This window comes from Sapajus apella, unplaced genomic scaffold, assembly GCF_009761245.1.
Source record: "Sapajus apella isolate SASKATOON/1434 unplaced genomic scaffold, GSC_monkey_1.0 scaffold27, whole genome shotgun sequence".
Taxonomy (NCBI): Eukaryota; Metazoa; Chordata; class Mammalia; order Primates; family Cebidae; genus Sapajus; species Sapajus apella.
In genome coordinates, this window is record NW_022436967.1 from 19,583,336 (window position 1) to 19,601,500 (window position 18,165).

The window sequence follows — 18,165 nt, forward strand, 5'->3', positions numbered from 1 at the left end:
TATGGAGCATATTTTCAACTGCATGTTGGCTATTTGTGTATCTTCTTTGGAGAAATGACTGTTCAAGTCCTTTATCAGTCCCTTTTTAACTGGGTTGTCTTTTTGTTGTGGAGTTGTAGAAGTTCTTTATATATTTTGTGTATTAAATCTTTATCAGATATATGACTTACGAAAATTTCTCCCATTCTATAAACTGTCTTCTTACTTTCTTTATAATGTTCTTTGATGCCCAAAAGTTTTTAATTTTGATGAAGTCTAATTTATCTCTTTTGTTGTTGTTTGATATTAGCTGTGGGTTTTTCATTATACCCTTTATCAAGTTGAGGAAGTTCCCTTCTATTCCCAGTTTTCTGAGCGTTTTTATTAGGCAAGGGTATTAGATTTCACCAAATGCCTATTCTGCTCAATTGAAATGAAATGATCGCCTTTTTTCCCTTTGTTTTACTAACGTGGCATACTATACTAATTGACTTTCTTATGTCGAGCTACACTTGCATTCCTGGGATAAATCTCACGTGATAACAGTATATGATCCTTTTCAAATGCAGTTGGTAGCCAGGCACAGTGGCTCATGCTTTTAATCCCAGCACTTTAGTAGGCCAAAGCAGGCAGATTACTAGGTCAGGCATCCAAGACCATTCTGGCTAACAGGGTGAAACCCTGTCTCTATAAAAAAAAAAAAATAACAAAATAAAATAAAATAAAATGCTGTTAGTTTGGATTTGCTAGTACTTTTTGAGCATTTTTTTTTTTTTTTTTGAGACAAGTCTCACTCTGCCACCAAGGCTGGAGTGCAGTGGCTCACTGCAACCTTTGCCACCTGGGTTCAGTCAACCTTCCTGTCTTAGCCTCCCCAGTAGCTGGGATTACAGGCACCTGCCACCGTGCATGCCTAATTTTTGTATTTTTAGTAGAGATGGGGTTTCACATCTTGGTCAGGCCGGTTTTGAACTCCTGACTTCATGAGCCACCTACCTTGGCCTCCCATAGTGCTGGGATTAAAGGCATGAGCCATTGTGCCCAGCTGTTTTTGAGAATTTTTGTATCTATATTCATAATGGATACTGGTCTGCATTATTTATTGCAGTAAAGGCACATAACAGAAAACTTATCATATTAACCATTTTCAAAAGTACAATTTAGTAGTGTCAAACATATTCACAAAGTTGTGAAACAGATCTCCAAAACGTTTCTATCTTGCAAAACTATAATTCTATGCCTATTAAACAACTGGCATTTTTCCTCTGTCCCCCAGCCCCTGCTAAGCACCACTCGACTTACTGCTTCTGGGAATTTGACTACTAAAGATACCTCCTGTAAGTAGAATCATATAGTATTTGCCTGTCACTGGCTTATTTCACTTAGCATAATGATCTCAAGGCTCATCCATGTTGCAGCATTTGACAGGATTTCCTTTCTCTTAAGGCTGAATGATATTCCATTGTATGTACATAACACATTTTTTTATCCATTCACCTGTTGATGGACATTTGGGTTGCTTCCACCTCTTGGCTATTGTGAATAGTGCTGCTATAAACATGGGTGAGCAAATACCTGTAATTTTCTTTTCTTGTGTCATTATCTGCCTTGGTATCAATGTGCTGGCTTCATAGAAAGAGAGTGTTTCCTCAGTTCTATTTTTTGGGGAGAGTTTGAAAAAAATAGTATTAATTCTTTTTAAATGTTTGATAGAATTCACCAGAGAAGTGATCTAATCCTGGACTTTTCTTTGTTGGAACGTTTTGATTACTGATTGAATCTTTTTACTTGTTATAGGTCTGTTCAGCTTTTCTATTCATCTAAGTTATCTAATTTGTTGACATACAATTGATCGTAGTATCCCCTTATAATTCTTTTTATTTCTGTAAGTTTGGTGGTAATATCTACATGTTCGTTCATGATTTAGTTATTTGTGTCTTCTCACTTTATTGTGTGTGTAGCTAAAGGTTTGTCAATTTTGTTGACCTTTTCAAATAACCAACTTTTGGTTTCACAGATTCCCTGTATGGGTTTTCTTTTTTTTGAGACGGAGTTTCCCTCTTGTTACCCAGGCTGGAGTGCAATGGCGCAATCTCGGCTCACCGCAACCTCCGCCTCCTGGGTTCAGACAATTCTCCTGCCTCAGCCTCCCGAGTAGCTGGGACTACAGGCGTGCGCCACCATGCCCAGTTAATTTTTTGTATTTTTAGTAGAGACGGGGTTTCACCATGTTGACCAGGATGGTCTCGATCTCTTGACCTCATGATCCACCCGTCTCGGTCTCCCAAAATCCTGGGATTACAGGCGTGAGCCACCGCGCCTGGCCCCCTTTATGGGTTTTGTATTCACTATTTCATCTATCTCTGCTCTAATCTTTATTGTTTCCTGTCTTCTGATAGCTTTGAGTTTATTTGCTCTCCATTTTCTATTTCCTTATGGTGTAAAGTTAGGTTGATTTGACATCTTTCTTTTTTAAGGTAGGCATTTATAATTACACATTGTCTTCACTGCAATCTGTAAGTTTTCATATGTTGTATTTTCATTTTCTTTTGTCTCTCAAGTATTTTCTAATTTCCTTTGTGATACCCTTTTTGAACTACTGGTTGTTTAAGAATGTGTTAAGTTTCCACATATTTGTGAATTTTCCGGTTTTCCTTCTGTTATTAACTTCTAACATCATTTCATTGTTATCAGAGACATTTCTGACTTAACTTATAAAACTTCATTAAAATTTCTTTTATGCCTTAATATATGATATATCCTGGAGAATGTTTCATGTATACTTGATAAGACGGGGTATTTTGCTGCTGTTGGGTGGAGTTCCACATGTGTCTGCTAGGTATAGCTGGTTTACAGTGTTGTTCAAGCCCTCTATTTTCTTACTGGTCTTCTGTCTAAATGTTCCACCCATGAAAAAGTGAAGTATTAAAGTTTCCAAAAATTTTTGTAGAACTGTCTATTCCCCCTTCAATTCTGTCAATATCTACTTCATATATTTTGATTCAGCATTTTCTTGGTTGTTGTAAACTTTTGACTGTTTTCCAGCATTCTGACAAAGTTATTTCAGACTTTTCCTTGTTTTTCAATGCTGCTGTGCTTGAGGGACAGGAACTTGGTGTTGCTATTCCACCATTTTGAACATGGGTAGCCCAAGGTGACTTTTTGACACTAGCTTTCACCAGAACAGGAAAAACAAAAACAAAAACAAAACAAAACAGTCAATCTGTTCTCCAACAGATATATTTATAGATATGAACAAGAAAGCTGAGCTTCTTCAGCAGAGGCCTTAAGCCACATTCCCTGCATCTATCTCTTCTGTTCCATGTTGGTTCTTGAGTAATCCCTGAGGAATCACAGCATTCCATGAAATGTAGTTTAAAAAGCACCATTACAAATCATTAAAGCCCCTTGATACTTATGTGCCTACTGCCAGTGATCTCACATCAGAAATAGTTAAATAATGATTTTGGACTAGACTATCTCTTGCTTCTTTTTCTTTTTTGAGACAGAGTATAGCTTTTGTCATCTAGACTTTAGTGCAATGGCGTGATCTCCACACACTGTGACCTCTACCTCCTAGGTTCAAGTGATTCTCCAGCCTCAGCCTCCCTAGTAGCTGGGATTACAGGAGCCCACCACTACACCCAGCTAATTTTTCTATTTTTAGTAGACAGGGTTTTACCATGTTGGCCAGCCTGGTCTCAAACTCCTGACCTCAGGTGATCCGCGCACCTTGGCCTCCCAAAGTGCTGGGATTACAGGTGTGAACCACTGCACCTGGCCTAGGAAAAAGCACAAAGAATGAAACTATCTGTGATCCCATCTCCAAGGATAACTGCTATTAACATGGTTACATTTGTCACACTTATTAAGTCTAATTCTGGTCAATATTTTATATATAGCAATGATCACCTTAGCATCCATTTATTTATTCTAAATTAACAACTTTTTAATTCCAAGTATAAGTTTTAATTCCAAGCACAGGTTTTTTATGTTTGGAAACTTATAATTTTATGAGATAAAAACATGTCATGTATTGCCTAACCTTTCAATCTCCATCCTCAATGACTGCTCCTCTAACACCTTCCTATAAAACAAATAACAGGTTGATTGCTGATGATTAGCCTAATAAAATTTCAAAGCTGTAGGTTTCAACATCTTAGTCTTTCGTGCCTACTAGTTAAGCTCTGCTCTACTGAATTTGTTTTTAAACTTTTAAAAGCAGAAGGATGCTTTGTTTTGAAATAAAATCTTGTACAAAACTTTAAAATATAAACAAAACTAAGTTTTTATGGTTGAAGTCTGTTTGTACATGTATAAGTAAATAGCAGAAACAGTTTTAATTTTATCTGACTAGTACGTTCACAGCCAGTTCTGCTCAGCCTTCCAAATACCAAATCATTATGCAGAACCCCAGGCTTTGTGATACTGTTTGAAAACTTCATTGCCCTGTTATACATCCTCAGTCAGTACTTTTAATGAATTGGTTGAAATTGCATTCTGTATCTCTTAAGGCTCCTTGGACAATGTCTGACACGCAGCAGGTATTAAAAAGTATTTACTCAAACTAAAGAAGGAAAATCCATAGAGGGGGAAAGGATTGGCACATATCCATTACTAGTACTTCAAAAATTCTCAGAAAGTATCCCTGCTGACAGTATAGCTCAATAGTGTTAGATCTCACTGGTATTATACACTATTATGTTCTAAAACACACAATTTAACAAGCATTTTTTTTTTTTTTGACCTGGATTGTGTTAGTGGTTGCAGAATATAAAAAAAAAACAAAACTGTTGAATAAATATTTAATTTCTTCCACGTTGAAGACACTGTTTAAAGGGCTGTGGAGATTACAAAGATGGCAAAAGTACTGTCTCTCCTTTAAAGAACATGTAATATTTGCCAGGCTCAGTGGCTCATGCCAGTAATCCCAGCAGTTTGAGAGGCTGAAGCAGGAGGATCGCTTGAGGCTGGGATTTTGAGAAAAGCCTGGGCAACATAGTGAAACCCCATTTCTACAAAAATAAACATTAATAAAAAGCAAGTCTGGCATGGCAGTGTGTGCCTACAGTCCTACCTACTGAGAAAGTTGAGGTGGGAGGATTGTTTGAGCCCAGGAGTTCAAGGCTGCCATGAACTCTGATAGCACCACTGCACTCAAGCCTGGTTGATAGACCAATACCCTGTCACAAAACAAATGAACAAAACTTAATACTCTAAAAGGGGAGAAAGTTTACATAAAATTGCTAGAAAGCAAGCCAATATGCCAGACAAAATCAAGAAAATTTCAGTATTTTTTGAGTCAGAGGTAGGGAAATTTTGAAAGATGACCAGTCTAATACATAGCCCCATTAATAGGAGGCCATTACAGAATGCAGAGTGAAATAATAGGTTCTAGTGGAAGGCAAAAACTATGGAAACAAATACTTCACTCACTGCCTTGATCTTGAGAAAACAACCCTCCTTCCATGAAGAAAACATGACATAGAAAGAAGTTAGGAACAAGTTAAATGTGAAGTTTTCACAATTGGTATGTTAGAAATATCAAGAATGGAGAGATCAATGTGAATTTTAGTGAAGGAAACTTTACGAAGTTGGCACTTAAATCGGGGCCCCAAGGATGAGTAGGATTTAGAGCGGTGAGAAAGCTTTCCAGTTTAACAGGAACATCATGAACCAAAGCCCAGAGGCCAAGAGAACAGTTTCCATGAGGAAGATAGAAGAAAGCACTCAGACTGGAGCAAAGAATGTTTGCTGGGCGCCAGGTTGGCTGAGTAGAGTGGAGTCAGATTAACAGTGGGTATAAAGGTGGAAACAGCTAAAGACCAAGATGAAGATAAAAAAGAAGCTGCAACCTAGTTATAATGACAGTACAATTCTTTGTTAGAGCAGCGAGGGAACAGGATCTTGCTGTAGCTCAGGCTGAAGTGCAGTGGTACGATCGCAGTTCACTGCAGCCTTGACCTCAAGCGATCCTTCTACTTCAGTCTCCCAAGTAGCTGGGACTACAGGGGTGTGCCACCATACCCAGCTAACTTTTGTACTTTTGGTAGAGATGGGATTTTGCCATGTTGCTCAGGCTTGTCTTGAATACCTCGACACAAGCAATCCACCCACTTTGGCCTCCCAAAGTTGGTATTACAGGCATGAACAACAGTGCCCAGCAGATAATACAACTCTCAAACAAAGAAAACTACCAAAGGTATACAAAGGAGTAAGAATAGAAGAGAACAGGCCAGGCACGGTGGCTCAGCCTGTAATCCCAGCACTTTAGGAGACCGAGGCAGGCAGATCACCTGAGATCAGGAGTTCGAGACCAGTCCGGTCAAAACTCTGCCTCTACTAAAAATGCATAAATTAGCCGGGTGTGGTGGCGGACATCTGTAATCCCATCTACTCAGGAGGCTGAGGCAGGGAAAATCAATTGAACTTAGCAGGGAGGTTGCAGTGGGCCAAAATAATGCCATTGCACTTCAGCCTGGGTGACAGAGCAAGACTCCATCTCAAAAAAAAAAAAGAAAAAAGAGGTTGCAGTGAGCCAAGATTGCACCACTGAATTCTAGCCTGGGCAACAACAGAGTGAGCCTCCGTCTCAAAAAAAAAAAAAAAAAAAAGGAAGAGAACAGTAAGAACAAAATGAATGAAATGACCCAGAAGTTGGAGAAATAACCTGTTCACCAGGGCTATTGTTTGGACAGGTACCCAATTTGAAAAGGAGGAAAAGATGAAGTTAAAATGAGAAAGAATAAGATAAACACATATATTTCCAGATAAAAATTACAATAACCAAATTCTCCACTGTTAGATTGGTTATTCTATAAAATTAGTTTAATTCCTAGGATGTTCATGAGGATGCTTTATTACATGGACATACTGGCTTGAGAGCTGCATAAAAAACTTGCATTATCCCTTAGGTTAAAGCCAAATTAATGATCTGCCTGTTGAGAACTTACTGCACTCAGAAGATCTGTAACATCTTCTTTAAAACACTTAGCTATCTTTGGCCTGATTGTTACAGCATTTTCATATACTGCCTTCTCCACCCCAGCCTAATCAGATTAATTATGCTGACAGAATTATGGATGTGTTGGATCATGGTGCATTCCAATGATTCAATCTGTAGTCCCTGGTACATAGTTTTCACTTGAACATGTGAAGTAGAAAGTTCAAGGTGATTGGGCAAGTGCAGAGGTATTGCATGACTGAAGGTGAACCTGGATTTCAGTACAGTACTTTTTAAAATTTAAATTGTTTTGAAAATGGCAAATGCCAACTGAGCAAGGTACCTCATGCCTATAATCCCGGCATTTTAAGAAGTTGAGGCAGAAGGCTCACCTGAGGTCAGTAGTTCGAGACCAGCTACAACACATTCTGAACTCATTTCTGTAATGTGGAATAATCAACAATCAGTGGGGTAAAGTCGGAAATAGAATCTTTCAACTGAATTTGGTTTAAATAATCCCACCTTATTTGCATTAATTACTCTTCCAAGTCTGACAGACACTCCTGACTCAAGATCAGACCATACTATTAACATCTCCTCATGATAAGCATGTGATTCTGTGCCAAAGACAAGCTTAAAAACCATTTCAAGACCTGTTCAGTTTATGTCATGCTTCTTCAACATTAATAATTACAAAATATTTTTATCAATCCTACTTCAATAATAGGAGTAATTGATCTTACCTTATCAGCAAGAAGAAGGCTTCCATCTCTGGTAGGAGGGACTGTTTACTTGCCTTTCCTAATTTTTATAAATATTCAATGGCATTTAAGCCCAGGGTCTTCTTGTCTACTACCATCAGGCAATCTGAAACACAGCACATAATCTAATTAATTCTCAGGTAATGGCCCTCTCATCCCAGAATCTACAAAGCATTTTTCTTTGAAGAAACAGACGGTGGCATTTTTCTTTAAAGGTTATACACTATCTTTGTCGCTAAATCTTGGCAATTGATTGGGAGGCAAAATGGAGCAGGGTTAGGAAGCTATGGAACAGCTTTAAGAATGCTGGATTTGGAGTTAACTTTAGGCTTTATAATTTTTTTAGTAACCTTAGACAATTCACTCCTTTTGTGTCTCATTTTCTAATTCTATAAAATGGAGTACTACCCCCTTCAAGGAGGTTTTGTGACGATTTAATGACTTTCTGTAAAAATACAATTACAGAGTCTTATCTGCATTTAGTATGCACCAAGAGAACCACTTATATGTCTGGGGGCGCATATTTTATGAAAAATTCAGGATTCATACTGTGACAAGAAAGAATATTTGAAACTGGACCCACCAGGTAAAATCCAGACAGTATGGGTCATTTTCTTCCTGCTAGCATTCTATTCTTGCTGAGGCTCACACTCAAACTGAAATAACTTTTGATTCTCCTCTGTGGCGCAGGTTAGAGTGCAGTAGTGCGATCTCGGCTCACTGCAGCCTCCAAGTCCTGTGTTCAAGCGAGTCTCCTGCCTCAGCCTTCCAAGTAGCTGGGATTCAGGCGCCTGCCACTGCGCCTGACTCTTTTTTTTTTTTTTTTTTCTCCTAGTAGAGACAGGGTTTCAGCATGTTGGCCAGGCTAATCTCGAACTCCTGACCTCAGGTGATCTGCCCGCCTCGGCTTCCAAAGTGCTGGAATTACAGGCGGCGCCGCTGGCTTATTCTTAAACTCACTCCCATTAAGTACTTGCAAAATGCTCACATGCTGCTCTCTGGCCCGTTTAGAAACTCAGGCCCGTGAGTAGGACGTCCACTTCATTACTGCTGTTTCACATATTCAGTGTAAAATGCTAGAGACGGTACAAAATCCTCCGGAGGGGGCCTTCCTAACACGTTAGCATAAGGATCCCCTGGGCAGTTCCAGGGAGGAGTCCATCACCTGACAGGAACCGGCCTTTCAGTGGAAGGAAAGTGTATTACTTCCAGCGAAACCTGAACAACCAGCTTCCAGCTTGGGAGGCCGCGAGGTAGAAGTGGGCGGGCCCATCAATACAGCGTCCGGGCTGAGGCCGCGCTTCAGGCCGGTGGTCACGTAGGCAGCGGAAAGCCGGACCAGACGCCTGCGCGCTGGGATGCGTAAGCTCCGAGGGCATTCCGGAAGCTGGGGCGCGGCGGACTGCGCGGGCGGTGGGACTCAGCTTAGTTTCCGGTGCGGCGAACACCAAAGTCCGGGAACCGAGACATTTTCAGGTTTTAGGGTTGTTACGAAGCTGCAGGAGCGAGATGGAGGTGGACGCACCGGCTGGTGATGGTCGAGACGGTCCCCGGGAGCGGCGAGGCCAGAGCGAGGCAGGGAGGCAGAACCTCGATGTGCGGCCTCAGTCCGGGACAAACGGGCTTCCTAAACACTCCTACTGGTTGGACCTCTGGCTCTTCATCCTTTTCGACGCGGTGGTATTTCTCTTCGTGTATTTTTTGCCATGGTGAGTATCTTGAATGCAGAATTGGAGTGGTAATTCTTGCTCTATTTTGGGCGGGGAGAAGAATGAATATGTCCAAGATCACACAGCTGGTGAGTGGCGCAGTCGGGTGGGTGGGGGAGGAGGACTAGGAGTGAAATGTCCTTCCTTGGCACGTCCATGGGAGTCTCCAAAGAAGTGTGGAGAAAACTTGGCGTCATATTTTCTCATGATTTGGAATGGAACCAGATAGGCTTGAGTTCCTGCAGCACCATGAAGCAACCGGAGAAGTTATTTCGCTTTTTGGAGTTTTATTTTTTCATCAGTCATTTGGGGCCGGTACTCACCAGGTCATAGGGGTGTAGTGAAGATTGAGATCGTAGTGATTTGCGTGTTGCCTGACAGTTGTAACTGCCCAATGAAAGCTATTGTTACTATACAGCTGTTTGACCATGAGCAGACCACGCAGCTGTCTCAAACTTAACATGTCCGTAACTGAACTCTTAACAGCTTCTTACCCGAATTTACTTGCCTTTCAGTGTTCTCATTTCAGTAAAGGTCAACTTTATCCAACGTTACCTCCCAGAAACCCGAGACACTTTTGGCTTTTTATTACACACATCCACGTATCCTAAAACACCAAGTCACAAAATTCTGTAGAGTTCACTTGTAAAACCCATGCTCTCCATTTTCATCGTTACTCATTCTGAAAAGACAATTCTGGCAGAGGGTAAAGGAAGGGAACTTACAGAATAGGGCAGAGGAAACAGATACCAGGTGGAGATGGTGATAAGGAGAAGCAGTGAGATGAAAGAGAGCGCCTATGGGAGAAAAGCAGTGTAGCCCATCTAGACAGCTCTATTGGACTTTGGAATTGATTGTTCACTCACTGTAAGTTAACTCATTAGTCACCGTGAGTTACTTCTGAAATTCTCACTTCTTGATAGACAGTCACTTATGCCCAACCCTCATCCCCCATCCCTATATTTTCACAAAGATTTGGGAGTCTTAGGCCTCACTGTATGATTACTTGGTGTAGTAAGAGAAGACAGGGCGAGGCACAGTGGCTCACGCCTGTAGTCCCAGCTACTTGGGAGGCTGAAACAGGAGGATTGCTTCAGTTGGGGAAGTCAAGGCATCAGTGAGCTGTGAATACACCACTATACTCCAGTCTGGGTGACAAAACAAAACCCTGTCTCAAACAAAGTCGGGGGCAGTGGGCAGGGGAGGCAGAGGGATGAATGGGGAGGATGGCTAAAGGGATAGGGATTTTTATAAAATTCTGTCAAACCATTTGTAAAGGGAGTTTCACTCTCCCTCCTTATTTTGGTGGAGACTGATCTCAAATACAGTGGGGGGTGTGTGTGTGTGTGGTGTGTGTGTTTATGACCTGAGTTTTCAGCTCTGGATAGAAAATGGAGGCCTTACCTGAAATGTTCCAGGCTCTTTTTAAATCAATATATAAATCATTTAGGAATAGACAAGTGGTGAAAACAAGATTTTCTGAAGTAGGCATAAAGTGTTAAACTGGGAACATAAAGCAAATATTGCTGACAAATACTTGCTTTTTACAGACTCATTTGGTGATACCCATATTAAGAAGTTCGTTCTTGAGTGAATTCTGAAAATGGCTACAAATGTCTTGAATAAAGAAGACAGGACTTTCAACAGAAGAATTTCAAATCTCCAAGGGACCCTTCCTTTCATTTTACACTTTGTTACTAATTTGCAGAACTCTATTAAATTGGTAGGATTTCACCCATTCCTCACTAAGTTGTTAAAATTAAACCTTTTGGTTCATGTTTAAAAACGTTTCAGACATCCGATGGCTTTACAGGGGCTGAATAGAAAAACATTTGTACTTAAAGGTTTTGTGTATTAATTAAGAAATATAGTAATGTCTTAATGTTTTAAGAGTTGTTCAGGATTTAATATGCAAGGAATATGGCGACTCATAAGCGAAGGTTTATATGAATTCAAAAGTAAATTATTCAAAAGCAGGGAAAGATTTTGAGAGAAGGAACAAAGTATTCTTAGATTGCACAGAGGCTGTATAAAAATAAGATATATGGAAAATGTAGGCCCCCGGTGTATTTACTGCCTCTAAGTTCCATTTTAAATTTTTAGGTTTCGTTGAACTCTGTTTTGAAAAGATAGGTTATGGGCAACAGGTTGATACAGTCTTAGAAAAAATAGGTAGTGTGAAAGTATTGGAAAGCTAGCATGCATGTCCTCTTACCTGGGTATCTCCCCCTTTTTCCCTTTTAAACTCTTGAGCCTCCTATGTGTTTCAAACCTATTTTTTATTACTGTTAATAAATCATTTTGATTTACTTGCATTAAGTATGCTTGTGGCCAAAACCTTTATTTTTATAATGTCTGTGACTTGCTTAAATACTTCAGCAAAGTCAGCATATTTACCCATTCAACAAATATTTGAGCCAGGCATTATCTTAGACACAGCAGTGAACAAAACAAAAAGGGATTCTTGACTCCATGGAGCTTATTGTTATTTAAATCTAAATGTTATAAAACAAGAATTTACATTCAAGGGTTGATCAGCTAGTATTTAATCAAAAAGGCCACAATCCCATAGCAGCTACTCTAAGCTGTAGTAACTAATAGAAAATGTTGGCTGGGTACAGTGGCTTACACCTATAATCCCAGCACTTTGGGAGGCCAAGGGCAGTTGGCCACTTGAGGTCAAGAGTTTTGAGACCAGCCTGGCCAACCTGGTGAAACCCTGTCTCTACTAAAAAATACAAAAATATTAGCTGGGCCTGTTGGCACACACCTATAGTCTCAACTACTTGGGATGGTGAGGCACGAGAATTTCTTGAAGGTGGGAGGTGGAGGTTGCAGTGAGCCGAGATGGGGCCCTGCACTCAAATCTGGGCACCAGAGTGAGACCTTGTCTCAAAAAGAAAATATTTCTGTTAGCCCTAAAGGCTTTACATGAGGAATGGTAGAAGTGGGCTCTTGTTGAAATTACTTGCATTCAGTATATGTGAACTGTCTTAAATATTTTAGGGATATTTCCCTCCCTTCTAAACAGGGTATAAGATCTGGTAAATTCTCTGTGTATCTTCCTACCTTTCAGAAAAGTCTGGAATTGATTTTGGAGATTTTTAATTGCCTGATGCTGACTATAAAGTTAGCAATTATGCCTTGAGGGTTTTGTTGCATCAACCTAAAGAGAACAATTTATGGAAGATATGGTTGAAACAGCTATAGGCACACAGAACTGGGATTTTTCACTGAGTACCAAATTGATTGTATGAACTGTTTCTGCACTGCTTGCTAATGGTTTTGTCTAATAAATGTTTACTTATATAGCTGGTTTTATTGTAACAAACAACTGGTGGTGAGATTGTGAGGTAATTAACGTGTGTGTGTGTGTGTGTGTGTGTGTGTGTGTTTCTTACATAGTTTACTGTTAGGTCACACACAGACTTCCAATCATAATTCATATTACCTTTTTGAGCCTAAAATCAGCCAACAACCACAACTATCAGATATTCTGAAAATTTCTGGTATAGTGAAGATGGAGAGATCTTGGTGTGAAGGTTTATTTTACATGTCATCTTGATTATCCTAGGAGATGCTCAGATTTCTGGGTTTGTCCATGAAAGTGTTTCTAGAAGAGATTAGCATTTGAATCAGTAGACTGAATAAAAAAGAGCCACTCACTCCACTGTGGGTGGGTGTCATCCAATCCCTTCAGGTCCTGGCTGGAATAAAAAGGCAGAGGAAGGGCAATTCTCTCTTCTCTCTGCTTGAACTGGGACATCCATGTTCTATCCTTGGACATTGGTTCTCCTGATTCTCTGGCTCTCATACACAGACCAGGGCCCCTGGTTCTCAGACCTTTGGGTTTGGGCTAGAACTACACTATTAGCTTTCCTGGGCCTACTGTTTGCAGACAGCAGACTGTGGGACTTCTCAGCCTCTATAATCACGAGCCAATCCCTCAAAATAAATTTCTTTCTATATGTCTATATATATTCTGTTGATTCTCTTTCTATAGAGAATCCTGACTTAGTAATATGACATGACTGTAAATAGTATTTTTAAAATGATGGCAGTATGAAGGTTGAATCTTTCCTACAGATGGTAAGAAATTGTACCTACCGTTAAACTGTGCCATTTCAAGTAGTGACTGCTTACATTGCCCACACTTTGAAGGCTTTTAAGAAGTGGATAAATGGAACACCAAGAAAAGTTGCAAACTTGCTAAGATAACAGGACAAAAAAAAAAAAAAGATATCAAAAGAAAATCAATGTGGCTACTCTGATAAATTCTTCTGTAAATTTCACACAATTTTATATAAAATGAAATGATTATTTTAGTAGTTTCTTTTGAAATGAATTGGCTTATTAGCAGTTGCAAGGGATAGTTTTTAGGGGGCTTAACTTGAATGTTTTAGGATGTAAAGAGCTGCAAATACTCAGTCCATAAGTGGCAATGGGAGTACATTTGGAGACTTCAGCCTGTGAGCCAAGAATAGTTTTTACATTTTAAATTGAGGGGAAAAAAGACTTTCAGGACGTGAAAGATATATGCAATCTGGATTTCAGTGTTGACAAAGTTTTACTGGAAAACATCCATGCCCATTCATTTACATATTGTTTATGGCTGCTTTCACACTACAGAGTTGAGTAGTTGTTAACAGAAATATTATGGTCCACAAGGCCTAAATTATCTTCTATCTTTATAGAAAATTTGCCAACTCCTTTTCTAAGGGGCTGTGCTTTAGACCTTGCTGGAGTTTAACTCTTAGGCCCTCCTGTGATAGATACGTTTTATGATCAGAGAAATTCCAAGTACCCTTGACTTAACAAGTCCCATAATAATCCACATTAGGGGAGGGTGACACACAGTTCATGAATGCAAAGAGAAGCCGAATCATATAAACTTAAAAATCAGTTTATCTTAAATTTTTTTTGAACTAGAAGAAATTGATTTCACATGAAAATATAACATTCTGAAGGTAAGTATTTTAAACATTATAATTGTTGGCTGAATTATTTACAAAGTTATAATAAGCTTATAACCAGATGAAAACATCTGTAAAAATAAATAGGCACCCTAGATGTAAAAATTTTACATGTAATAAAATGATTAGTATATATATATATTTGTATTTGGAGTGTTGACAACATTAAATGGTCAGTTTCTAGTTTGTGTAGCAGTACATTACATGGTTCAGGAGGTTTCAACTGGACAGTACTTAAAAGAGGCAAAACATTTCTATTTGATGTCTACAACTCAACTGAGTTGAAAAGACAAATCTCTGAAACTGCTGTTAAATATAAAAATTAGTTTAAATGTTTCCAATAATACATTTCCAACTCACATCTTAACCAAATAGAAAAAAAAATGCACAAACTTTCTGAAAGCTATTAAAAAACTTGAAGCCCATGTTTCTAGTATTTTACAATGTTATAAAAGCAGTAATTAAAAACATTGGTATATTAAATACAAGTTTACAAACTTTACATTATTTACAAACTCTCCATACTAAAAAATGATGTTAAAAATAAACTTTCTTAAAAGATAAAATTTGGCATTCAAGTATTTCTAACAACACTATAAAGTAATTATCACTCACTATTATGGTTAGAAAAGGCTAGTAAAAACTATAGGTCGAAGATAAAATTTGCCCAAGACTTGGTAACTGGCTGAAGTTAGACTTTTATAAGCAATTATTTTCTGTTTAACAGTATTCACATTAAATTATTTACAGAATTTTAGAATGTTTTAACAAGATTTATGGAATCAGTTAAGTTGCTTAATTTACTAGTTTATTGAATTATGAGGTTTATCCATTTAGGAATGTACAGAAAACTAGTTCTGCTTCTCAGTTATTTGGAGTGAACATAAAACTATTCTAAACCACAATCAGTTTACCAGCATAGTACAAAATAAAATAACTAATGAAATAAGGCAAAGTAACTTATTTTTACTCATAAGTTACCATTATAATAAAAATTCCTTTAATTTTCAAAGCCCTCTTCATGAAAAGTACTTGGAGTAAAATTACTATTTGTTCAGAGTAGAACAAAAGAGAAGGCTACTCTAATTAAACATTCATTAAAATTAAACTCTATATGTGAAAGGCAGAAATTTAATCTGGAAACCTAGATAGATTTTCAAATTCAAATAAAATGGATTGACAACCTATAAGCAAGTAATATAGCAAAGAAAATGTAGGCAGTTGCTATGACATTCCCAATAAGAGGGTCTCTACATTAATTCCTAACACTGGTGGATAGCAGCCCAAAGTAAACCAAAATAAAGACTTTTCACATTTCATATAAAATTAGAAAAAAAGTAATGGGATAAATAAATATATTAAAGTTTAAGCCATTTATTTTAACTTAAATGGCTAAAGTAATATTTATGAATACCTGTAATAGTCAAAGGCCTAATTTATCTTAACTAGATACTCTGAAGACAAAAGTTCTAGGAGCAAAATTCCATCTGATCCTGAAGATTTACAAATTGTTAAGATCATTAAGGCATTTTTTTCCAAATGCTATCGAATTCATAAGTCATTTTTTTAAAGACACTTAAAGGGATCATATGCAGTAGACTATCATAGAAGTCGAAAGCAAATGGGTGAAGCCCTTTTCTGGTTACCCATTAGAAAGTGCTTCTTCAAAAAGCAAATAATTCTTTGACAAAAAAGTACCAAGCTATGTATCACCTGGTACTTCTCAATTAGCATAGTTTATAATAATCTCCACACATGAATACTGGTTAGTTTAATACTTGCAGGTCTACTGGTCACAAAATAAGAGGGGCAAATTTAATTTTTATTCAAATATGGCAAATGAATTATTACATCTCCCTAATTTTCCGTTTTTCATGGCATGCCAAGACTATTCAAAGGCAATTTCTAAAATATCTAATATATTGATCATAAAATTATATTTGTGTATACACATATACAAACACACACACATGTACATGTATAGTGATTAACAACTTTAAAAATACTATGGGCTTTAATTTTATGTATCACTAGGTTTGGTCAGTAGGTTCCTATTATATTTAAATGGCCTCTAAGAAGTAAAAGTTAGTGTCAATTTTACCATTTACCTATTAGAATGTATGCTAGGTTTGTATCTTTGTTCAGAAGGGCAGCTTGAACCAAGACTATTATGTAACACAGGTCCTAGCCCTTTTACACTCTAAGATAGTGAATTATTACAAAAGCCACTGCTTTCTGGAAAAGAGAGCTTGGGCCTCTGATGGTATTTCAATCTATATGTATCTGTCATGCAGCTATCAACTGAAAAATAGGTAGTTAATGACACTGTCTCATTTGGACAGGTAGAAATAGAGTCTAGTTCTGGTTGACAAAAGACATTAACAGCACCTGAGTTTGCCTGAAAATCGTTAGTTGAGGAGTTGGATGGGCAGTTTGGTGTGTTGCCAACGCGTTCTCTCACTTGAAATGTTTCTTTATGTCTTTCATCATTCATATGTTTACTCACTTCTAAACTTGGTTCTGAAGCTGTACTTAAACTGTGCCTCGGAAGATGAGAAGTAGCTTTAAACACCTCTGTAAGTTTGACATCAGGTGTAGATTCACTTTTCTCTGACTGTGGCAGGCTGGTTATAGCATGTTTCTTTGGTGGCAAAGGGGGTGGTGGATTCTGGCAAAAAAGTTTTGGCATCTGACACCCATCAGATCTGCAGGCTGACTGACTTATACATTCTGTGGATAGAGAGTCCTCAGAGTAACATTGATCCATATTTTGCTGCTGGATGAAAGGAGCAGTGTCTGGCTTTAACCCAACAGTTCTTAGGTGTGAAGACCATAATAAACATGGTTCATTTCTGTTCAGTCTCTTCCTAGAAGCAGAGTTATCAGCACAAAAAGGCAAACCTGTTCTCTCAGAATTTTCAATATTAAGCCACTCAGAAAATTTGCATTCATTTGGTTTTTCAAGTTTCTGTTCTTCTGACTGGTGGATGTGTTCTCTGGTATTATGGTCCTTGGGTATTTGTAGACTGGATGAAGGAAATAACTTTCCATTGGCTTCATGTATATGTGATCTGGAATATGAAAATAAAAACAAAGCTAGAACACCCTATGCAAATATGTGAAACTAGGAGAAAATAAACATGTGTTTTGTAGTTTGATTTTCCCCAAATACAGTTTATATTATTTTTATAACAAAACCACAAAAATGGAAAGATATTTGTAACCATTAACATTTTCAACTCTCTCCAAATCCAAAATCTTTATGTCAGAATATGAGTGTTTACCAGAAACACCCATCATTACCAGAATCCCATTTCTAATAATTAGAAATGTAATTTTAAAACCCACTTCAATTGACAACACTAAAATTACATTTATTTGTGACAAAATGTAGAACTTGAGGAAAGTGTTAACAGTTAAACAATACCCTAAAACATCTCCCCAGTAAGATTCCAAACTTTAAAGGCAATAGAGATAGAATATTTAAATTTTGATATGTAGCAGTATAGTATGCTAATTATTTTATTTTGCTATGGTAGGGGTCTTGCTATGTTGCCTCCGCTGGCTTCAAACTCTTGGCCTCAAGTGATCCTACTGCCTCAGCCTCCTCAGTAGCTATGATTACAGATAGTGCCACCACGCCACACCCTGCTGTATACTAGTTTAAAATAATGATTACATTTAGGTAATAGTTACCTTCTAAGGTAAGGGTAAATGATACTGTATTGCAAATTATTCTTCTCATATGAATTACATGAATTGAATTGGAATGCAATGGTTAAAGAGAGTTGAGGCTTTGC

General features: G+C 38.1%; 2 protein-coding genes and 1 long non-coding RNA gene across 4 annotated transcripts in view; 1 reads left to right on the plus strand and 2 right to left on the minus strand.

The window, feature by feature from the left end:
* LOC116560890 overlaps window positions 1–8,452 on the minus strand; it is a 51,102-nt gene extending 42,650 nt beyond the window's left edge. Inside the window, exons 1-2 of the long non-coding RNA XR_004273190.1 lie at window positions 7,666–8,452; window positions 4,025–4,066 (exon numbers count right to left, since the gene is read on the minus strand). This is a non-coding gene — a long non-coding RNA (uncharacterized LOC116560890). The remainder of the gene's footprint in view (window positions 1–4,024; window positions 4,067–7,665) is intronic.
* A 472-nt stretch (window positions 8,453–8,924) lies between these two features.
* Window positions 8,925–11,290, plus strand: CUNH4orf3 (chromosome unknown C4orf3 homolog). The gene is made up of 2 exons (XM_032292444.1): window positions 8,925–9,392; window positions 10,943–11,290. Coding segments are annotated over exons 1-2 (201 nt in total). The 5' UTR covers window positions 8,925–9,192; the 3' UTR covers window positions 10,944–11,290.
* Window positions 11,291–14,279: 2,989 nt separating this feature from the next.
* The window catches only part of USP53 (ubiquitin specific peptidase 53), a 42,983-nt gene continuing 39,097 nt past the window's right edge, over window positions 14,280–18,165 (minus strand). For both annotated transcript variants that reach the window (XM_032292440.1, XM_032292439.1), the window contains one exon: window positions 14,280–17,436. In XM_032292440.1, coding sequence (XP_032148331.1) covers window positions 16,566–17,436 — 871 coding nt within the window. In that variant the 3' untranslated portion in view covers window positions 14,280–16,565. The remainder of the gene's footprint in view (window positions 17,437–18,165) is intronic.

Bases quoted from the DNA above. Each gene is read 5' to 3' on its own strand.
- CUNH4orf3 (XM_032292444.1), top strand. From the start codon at position 9,193: ATGGAGGTGGACGCACCGGCTGGTGATGGTCGAGACGGTCCCCGGGAG.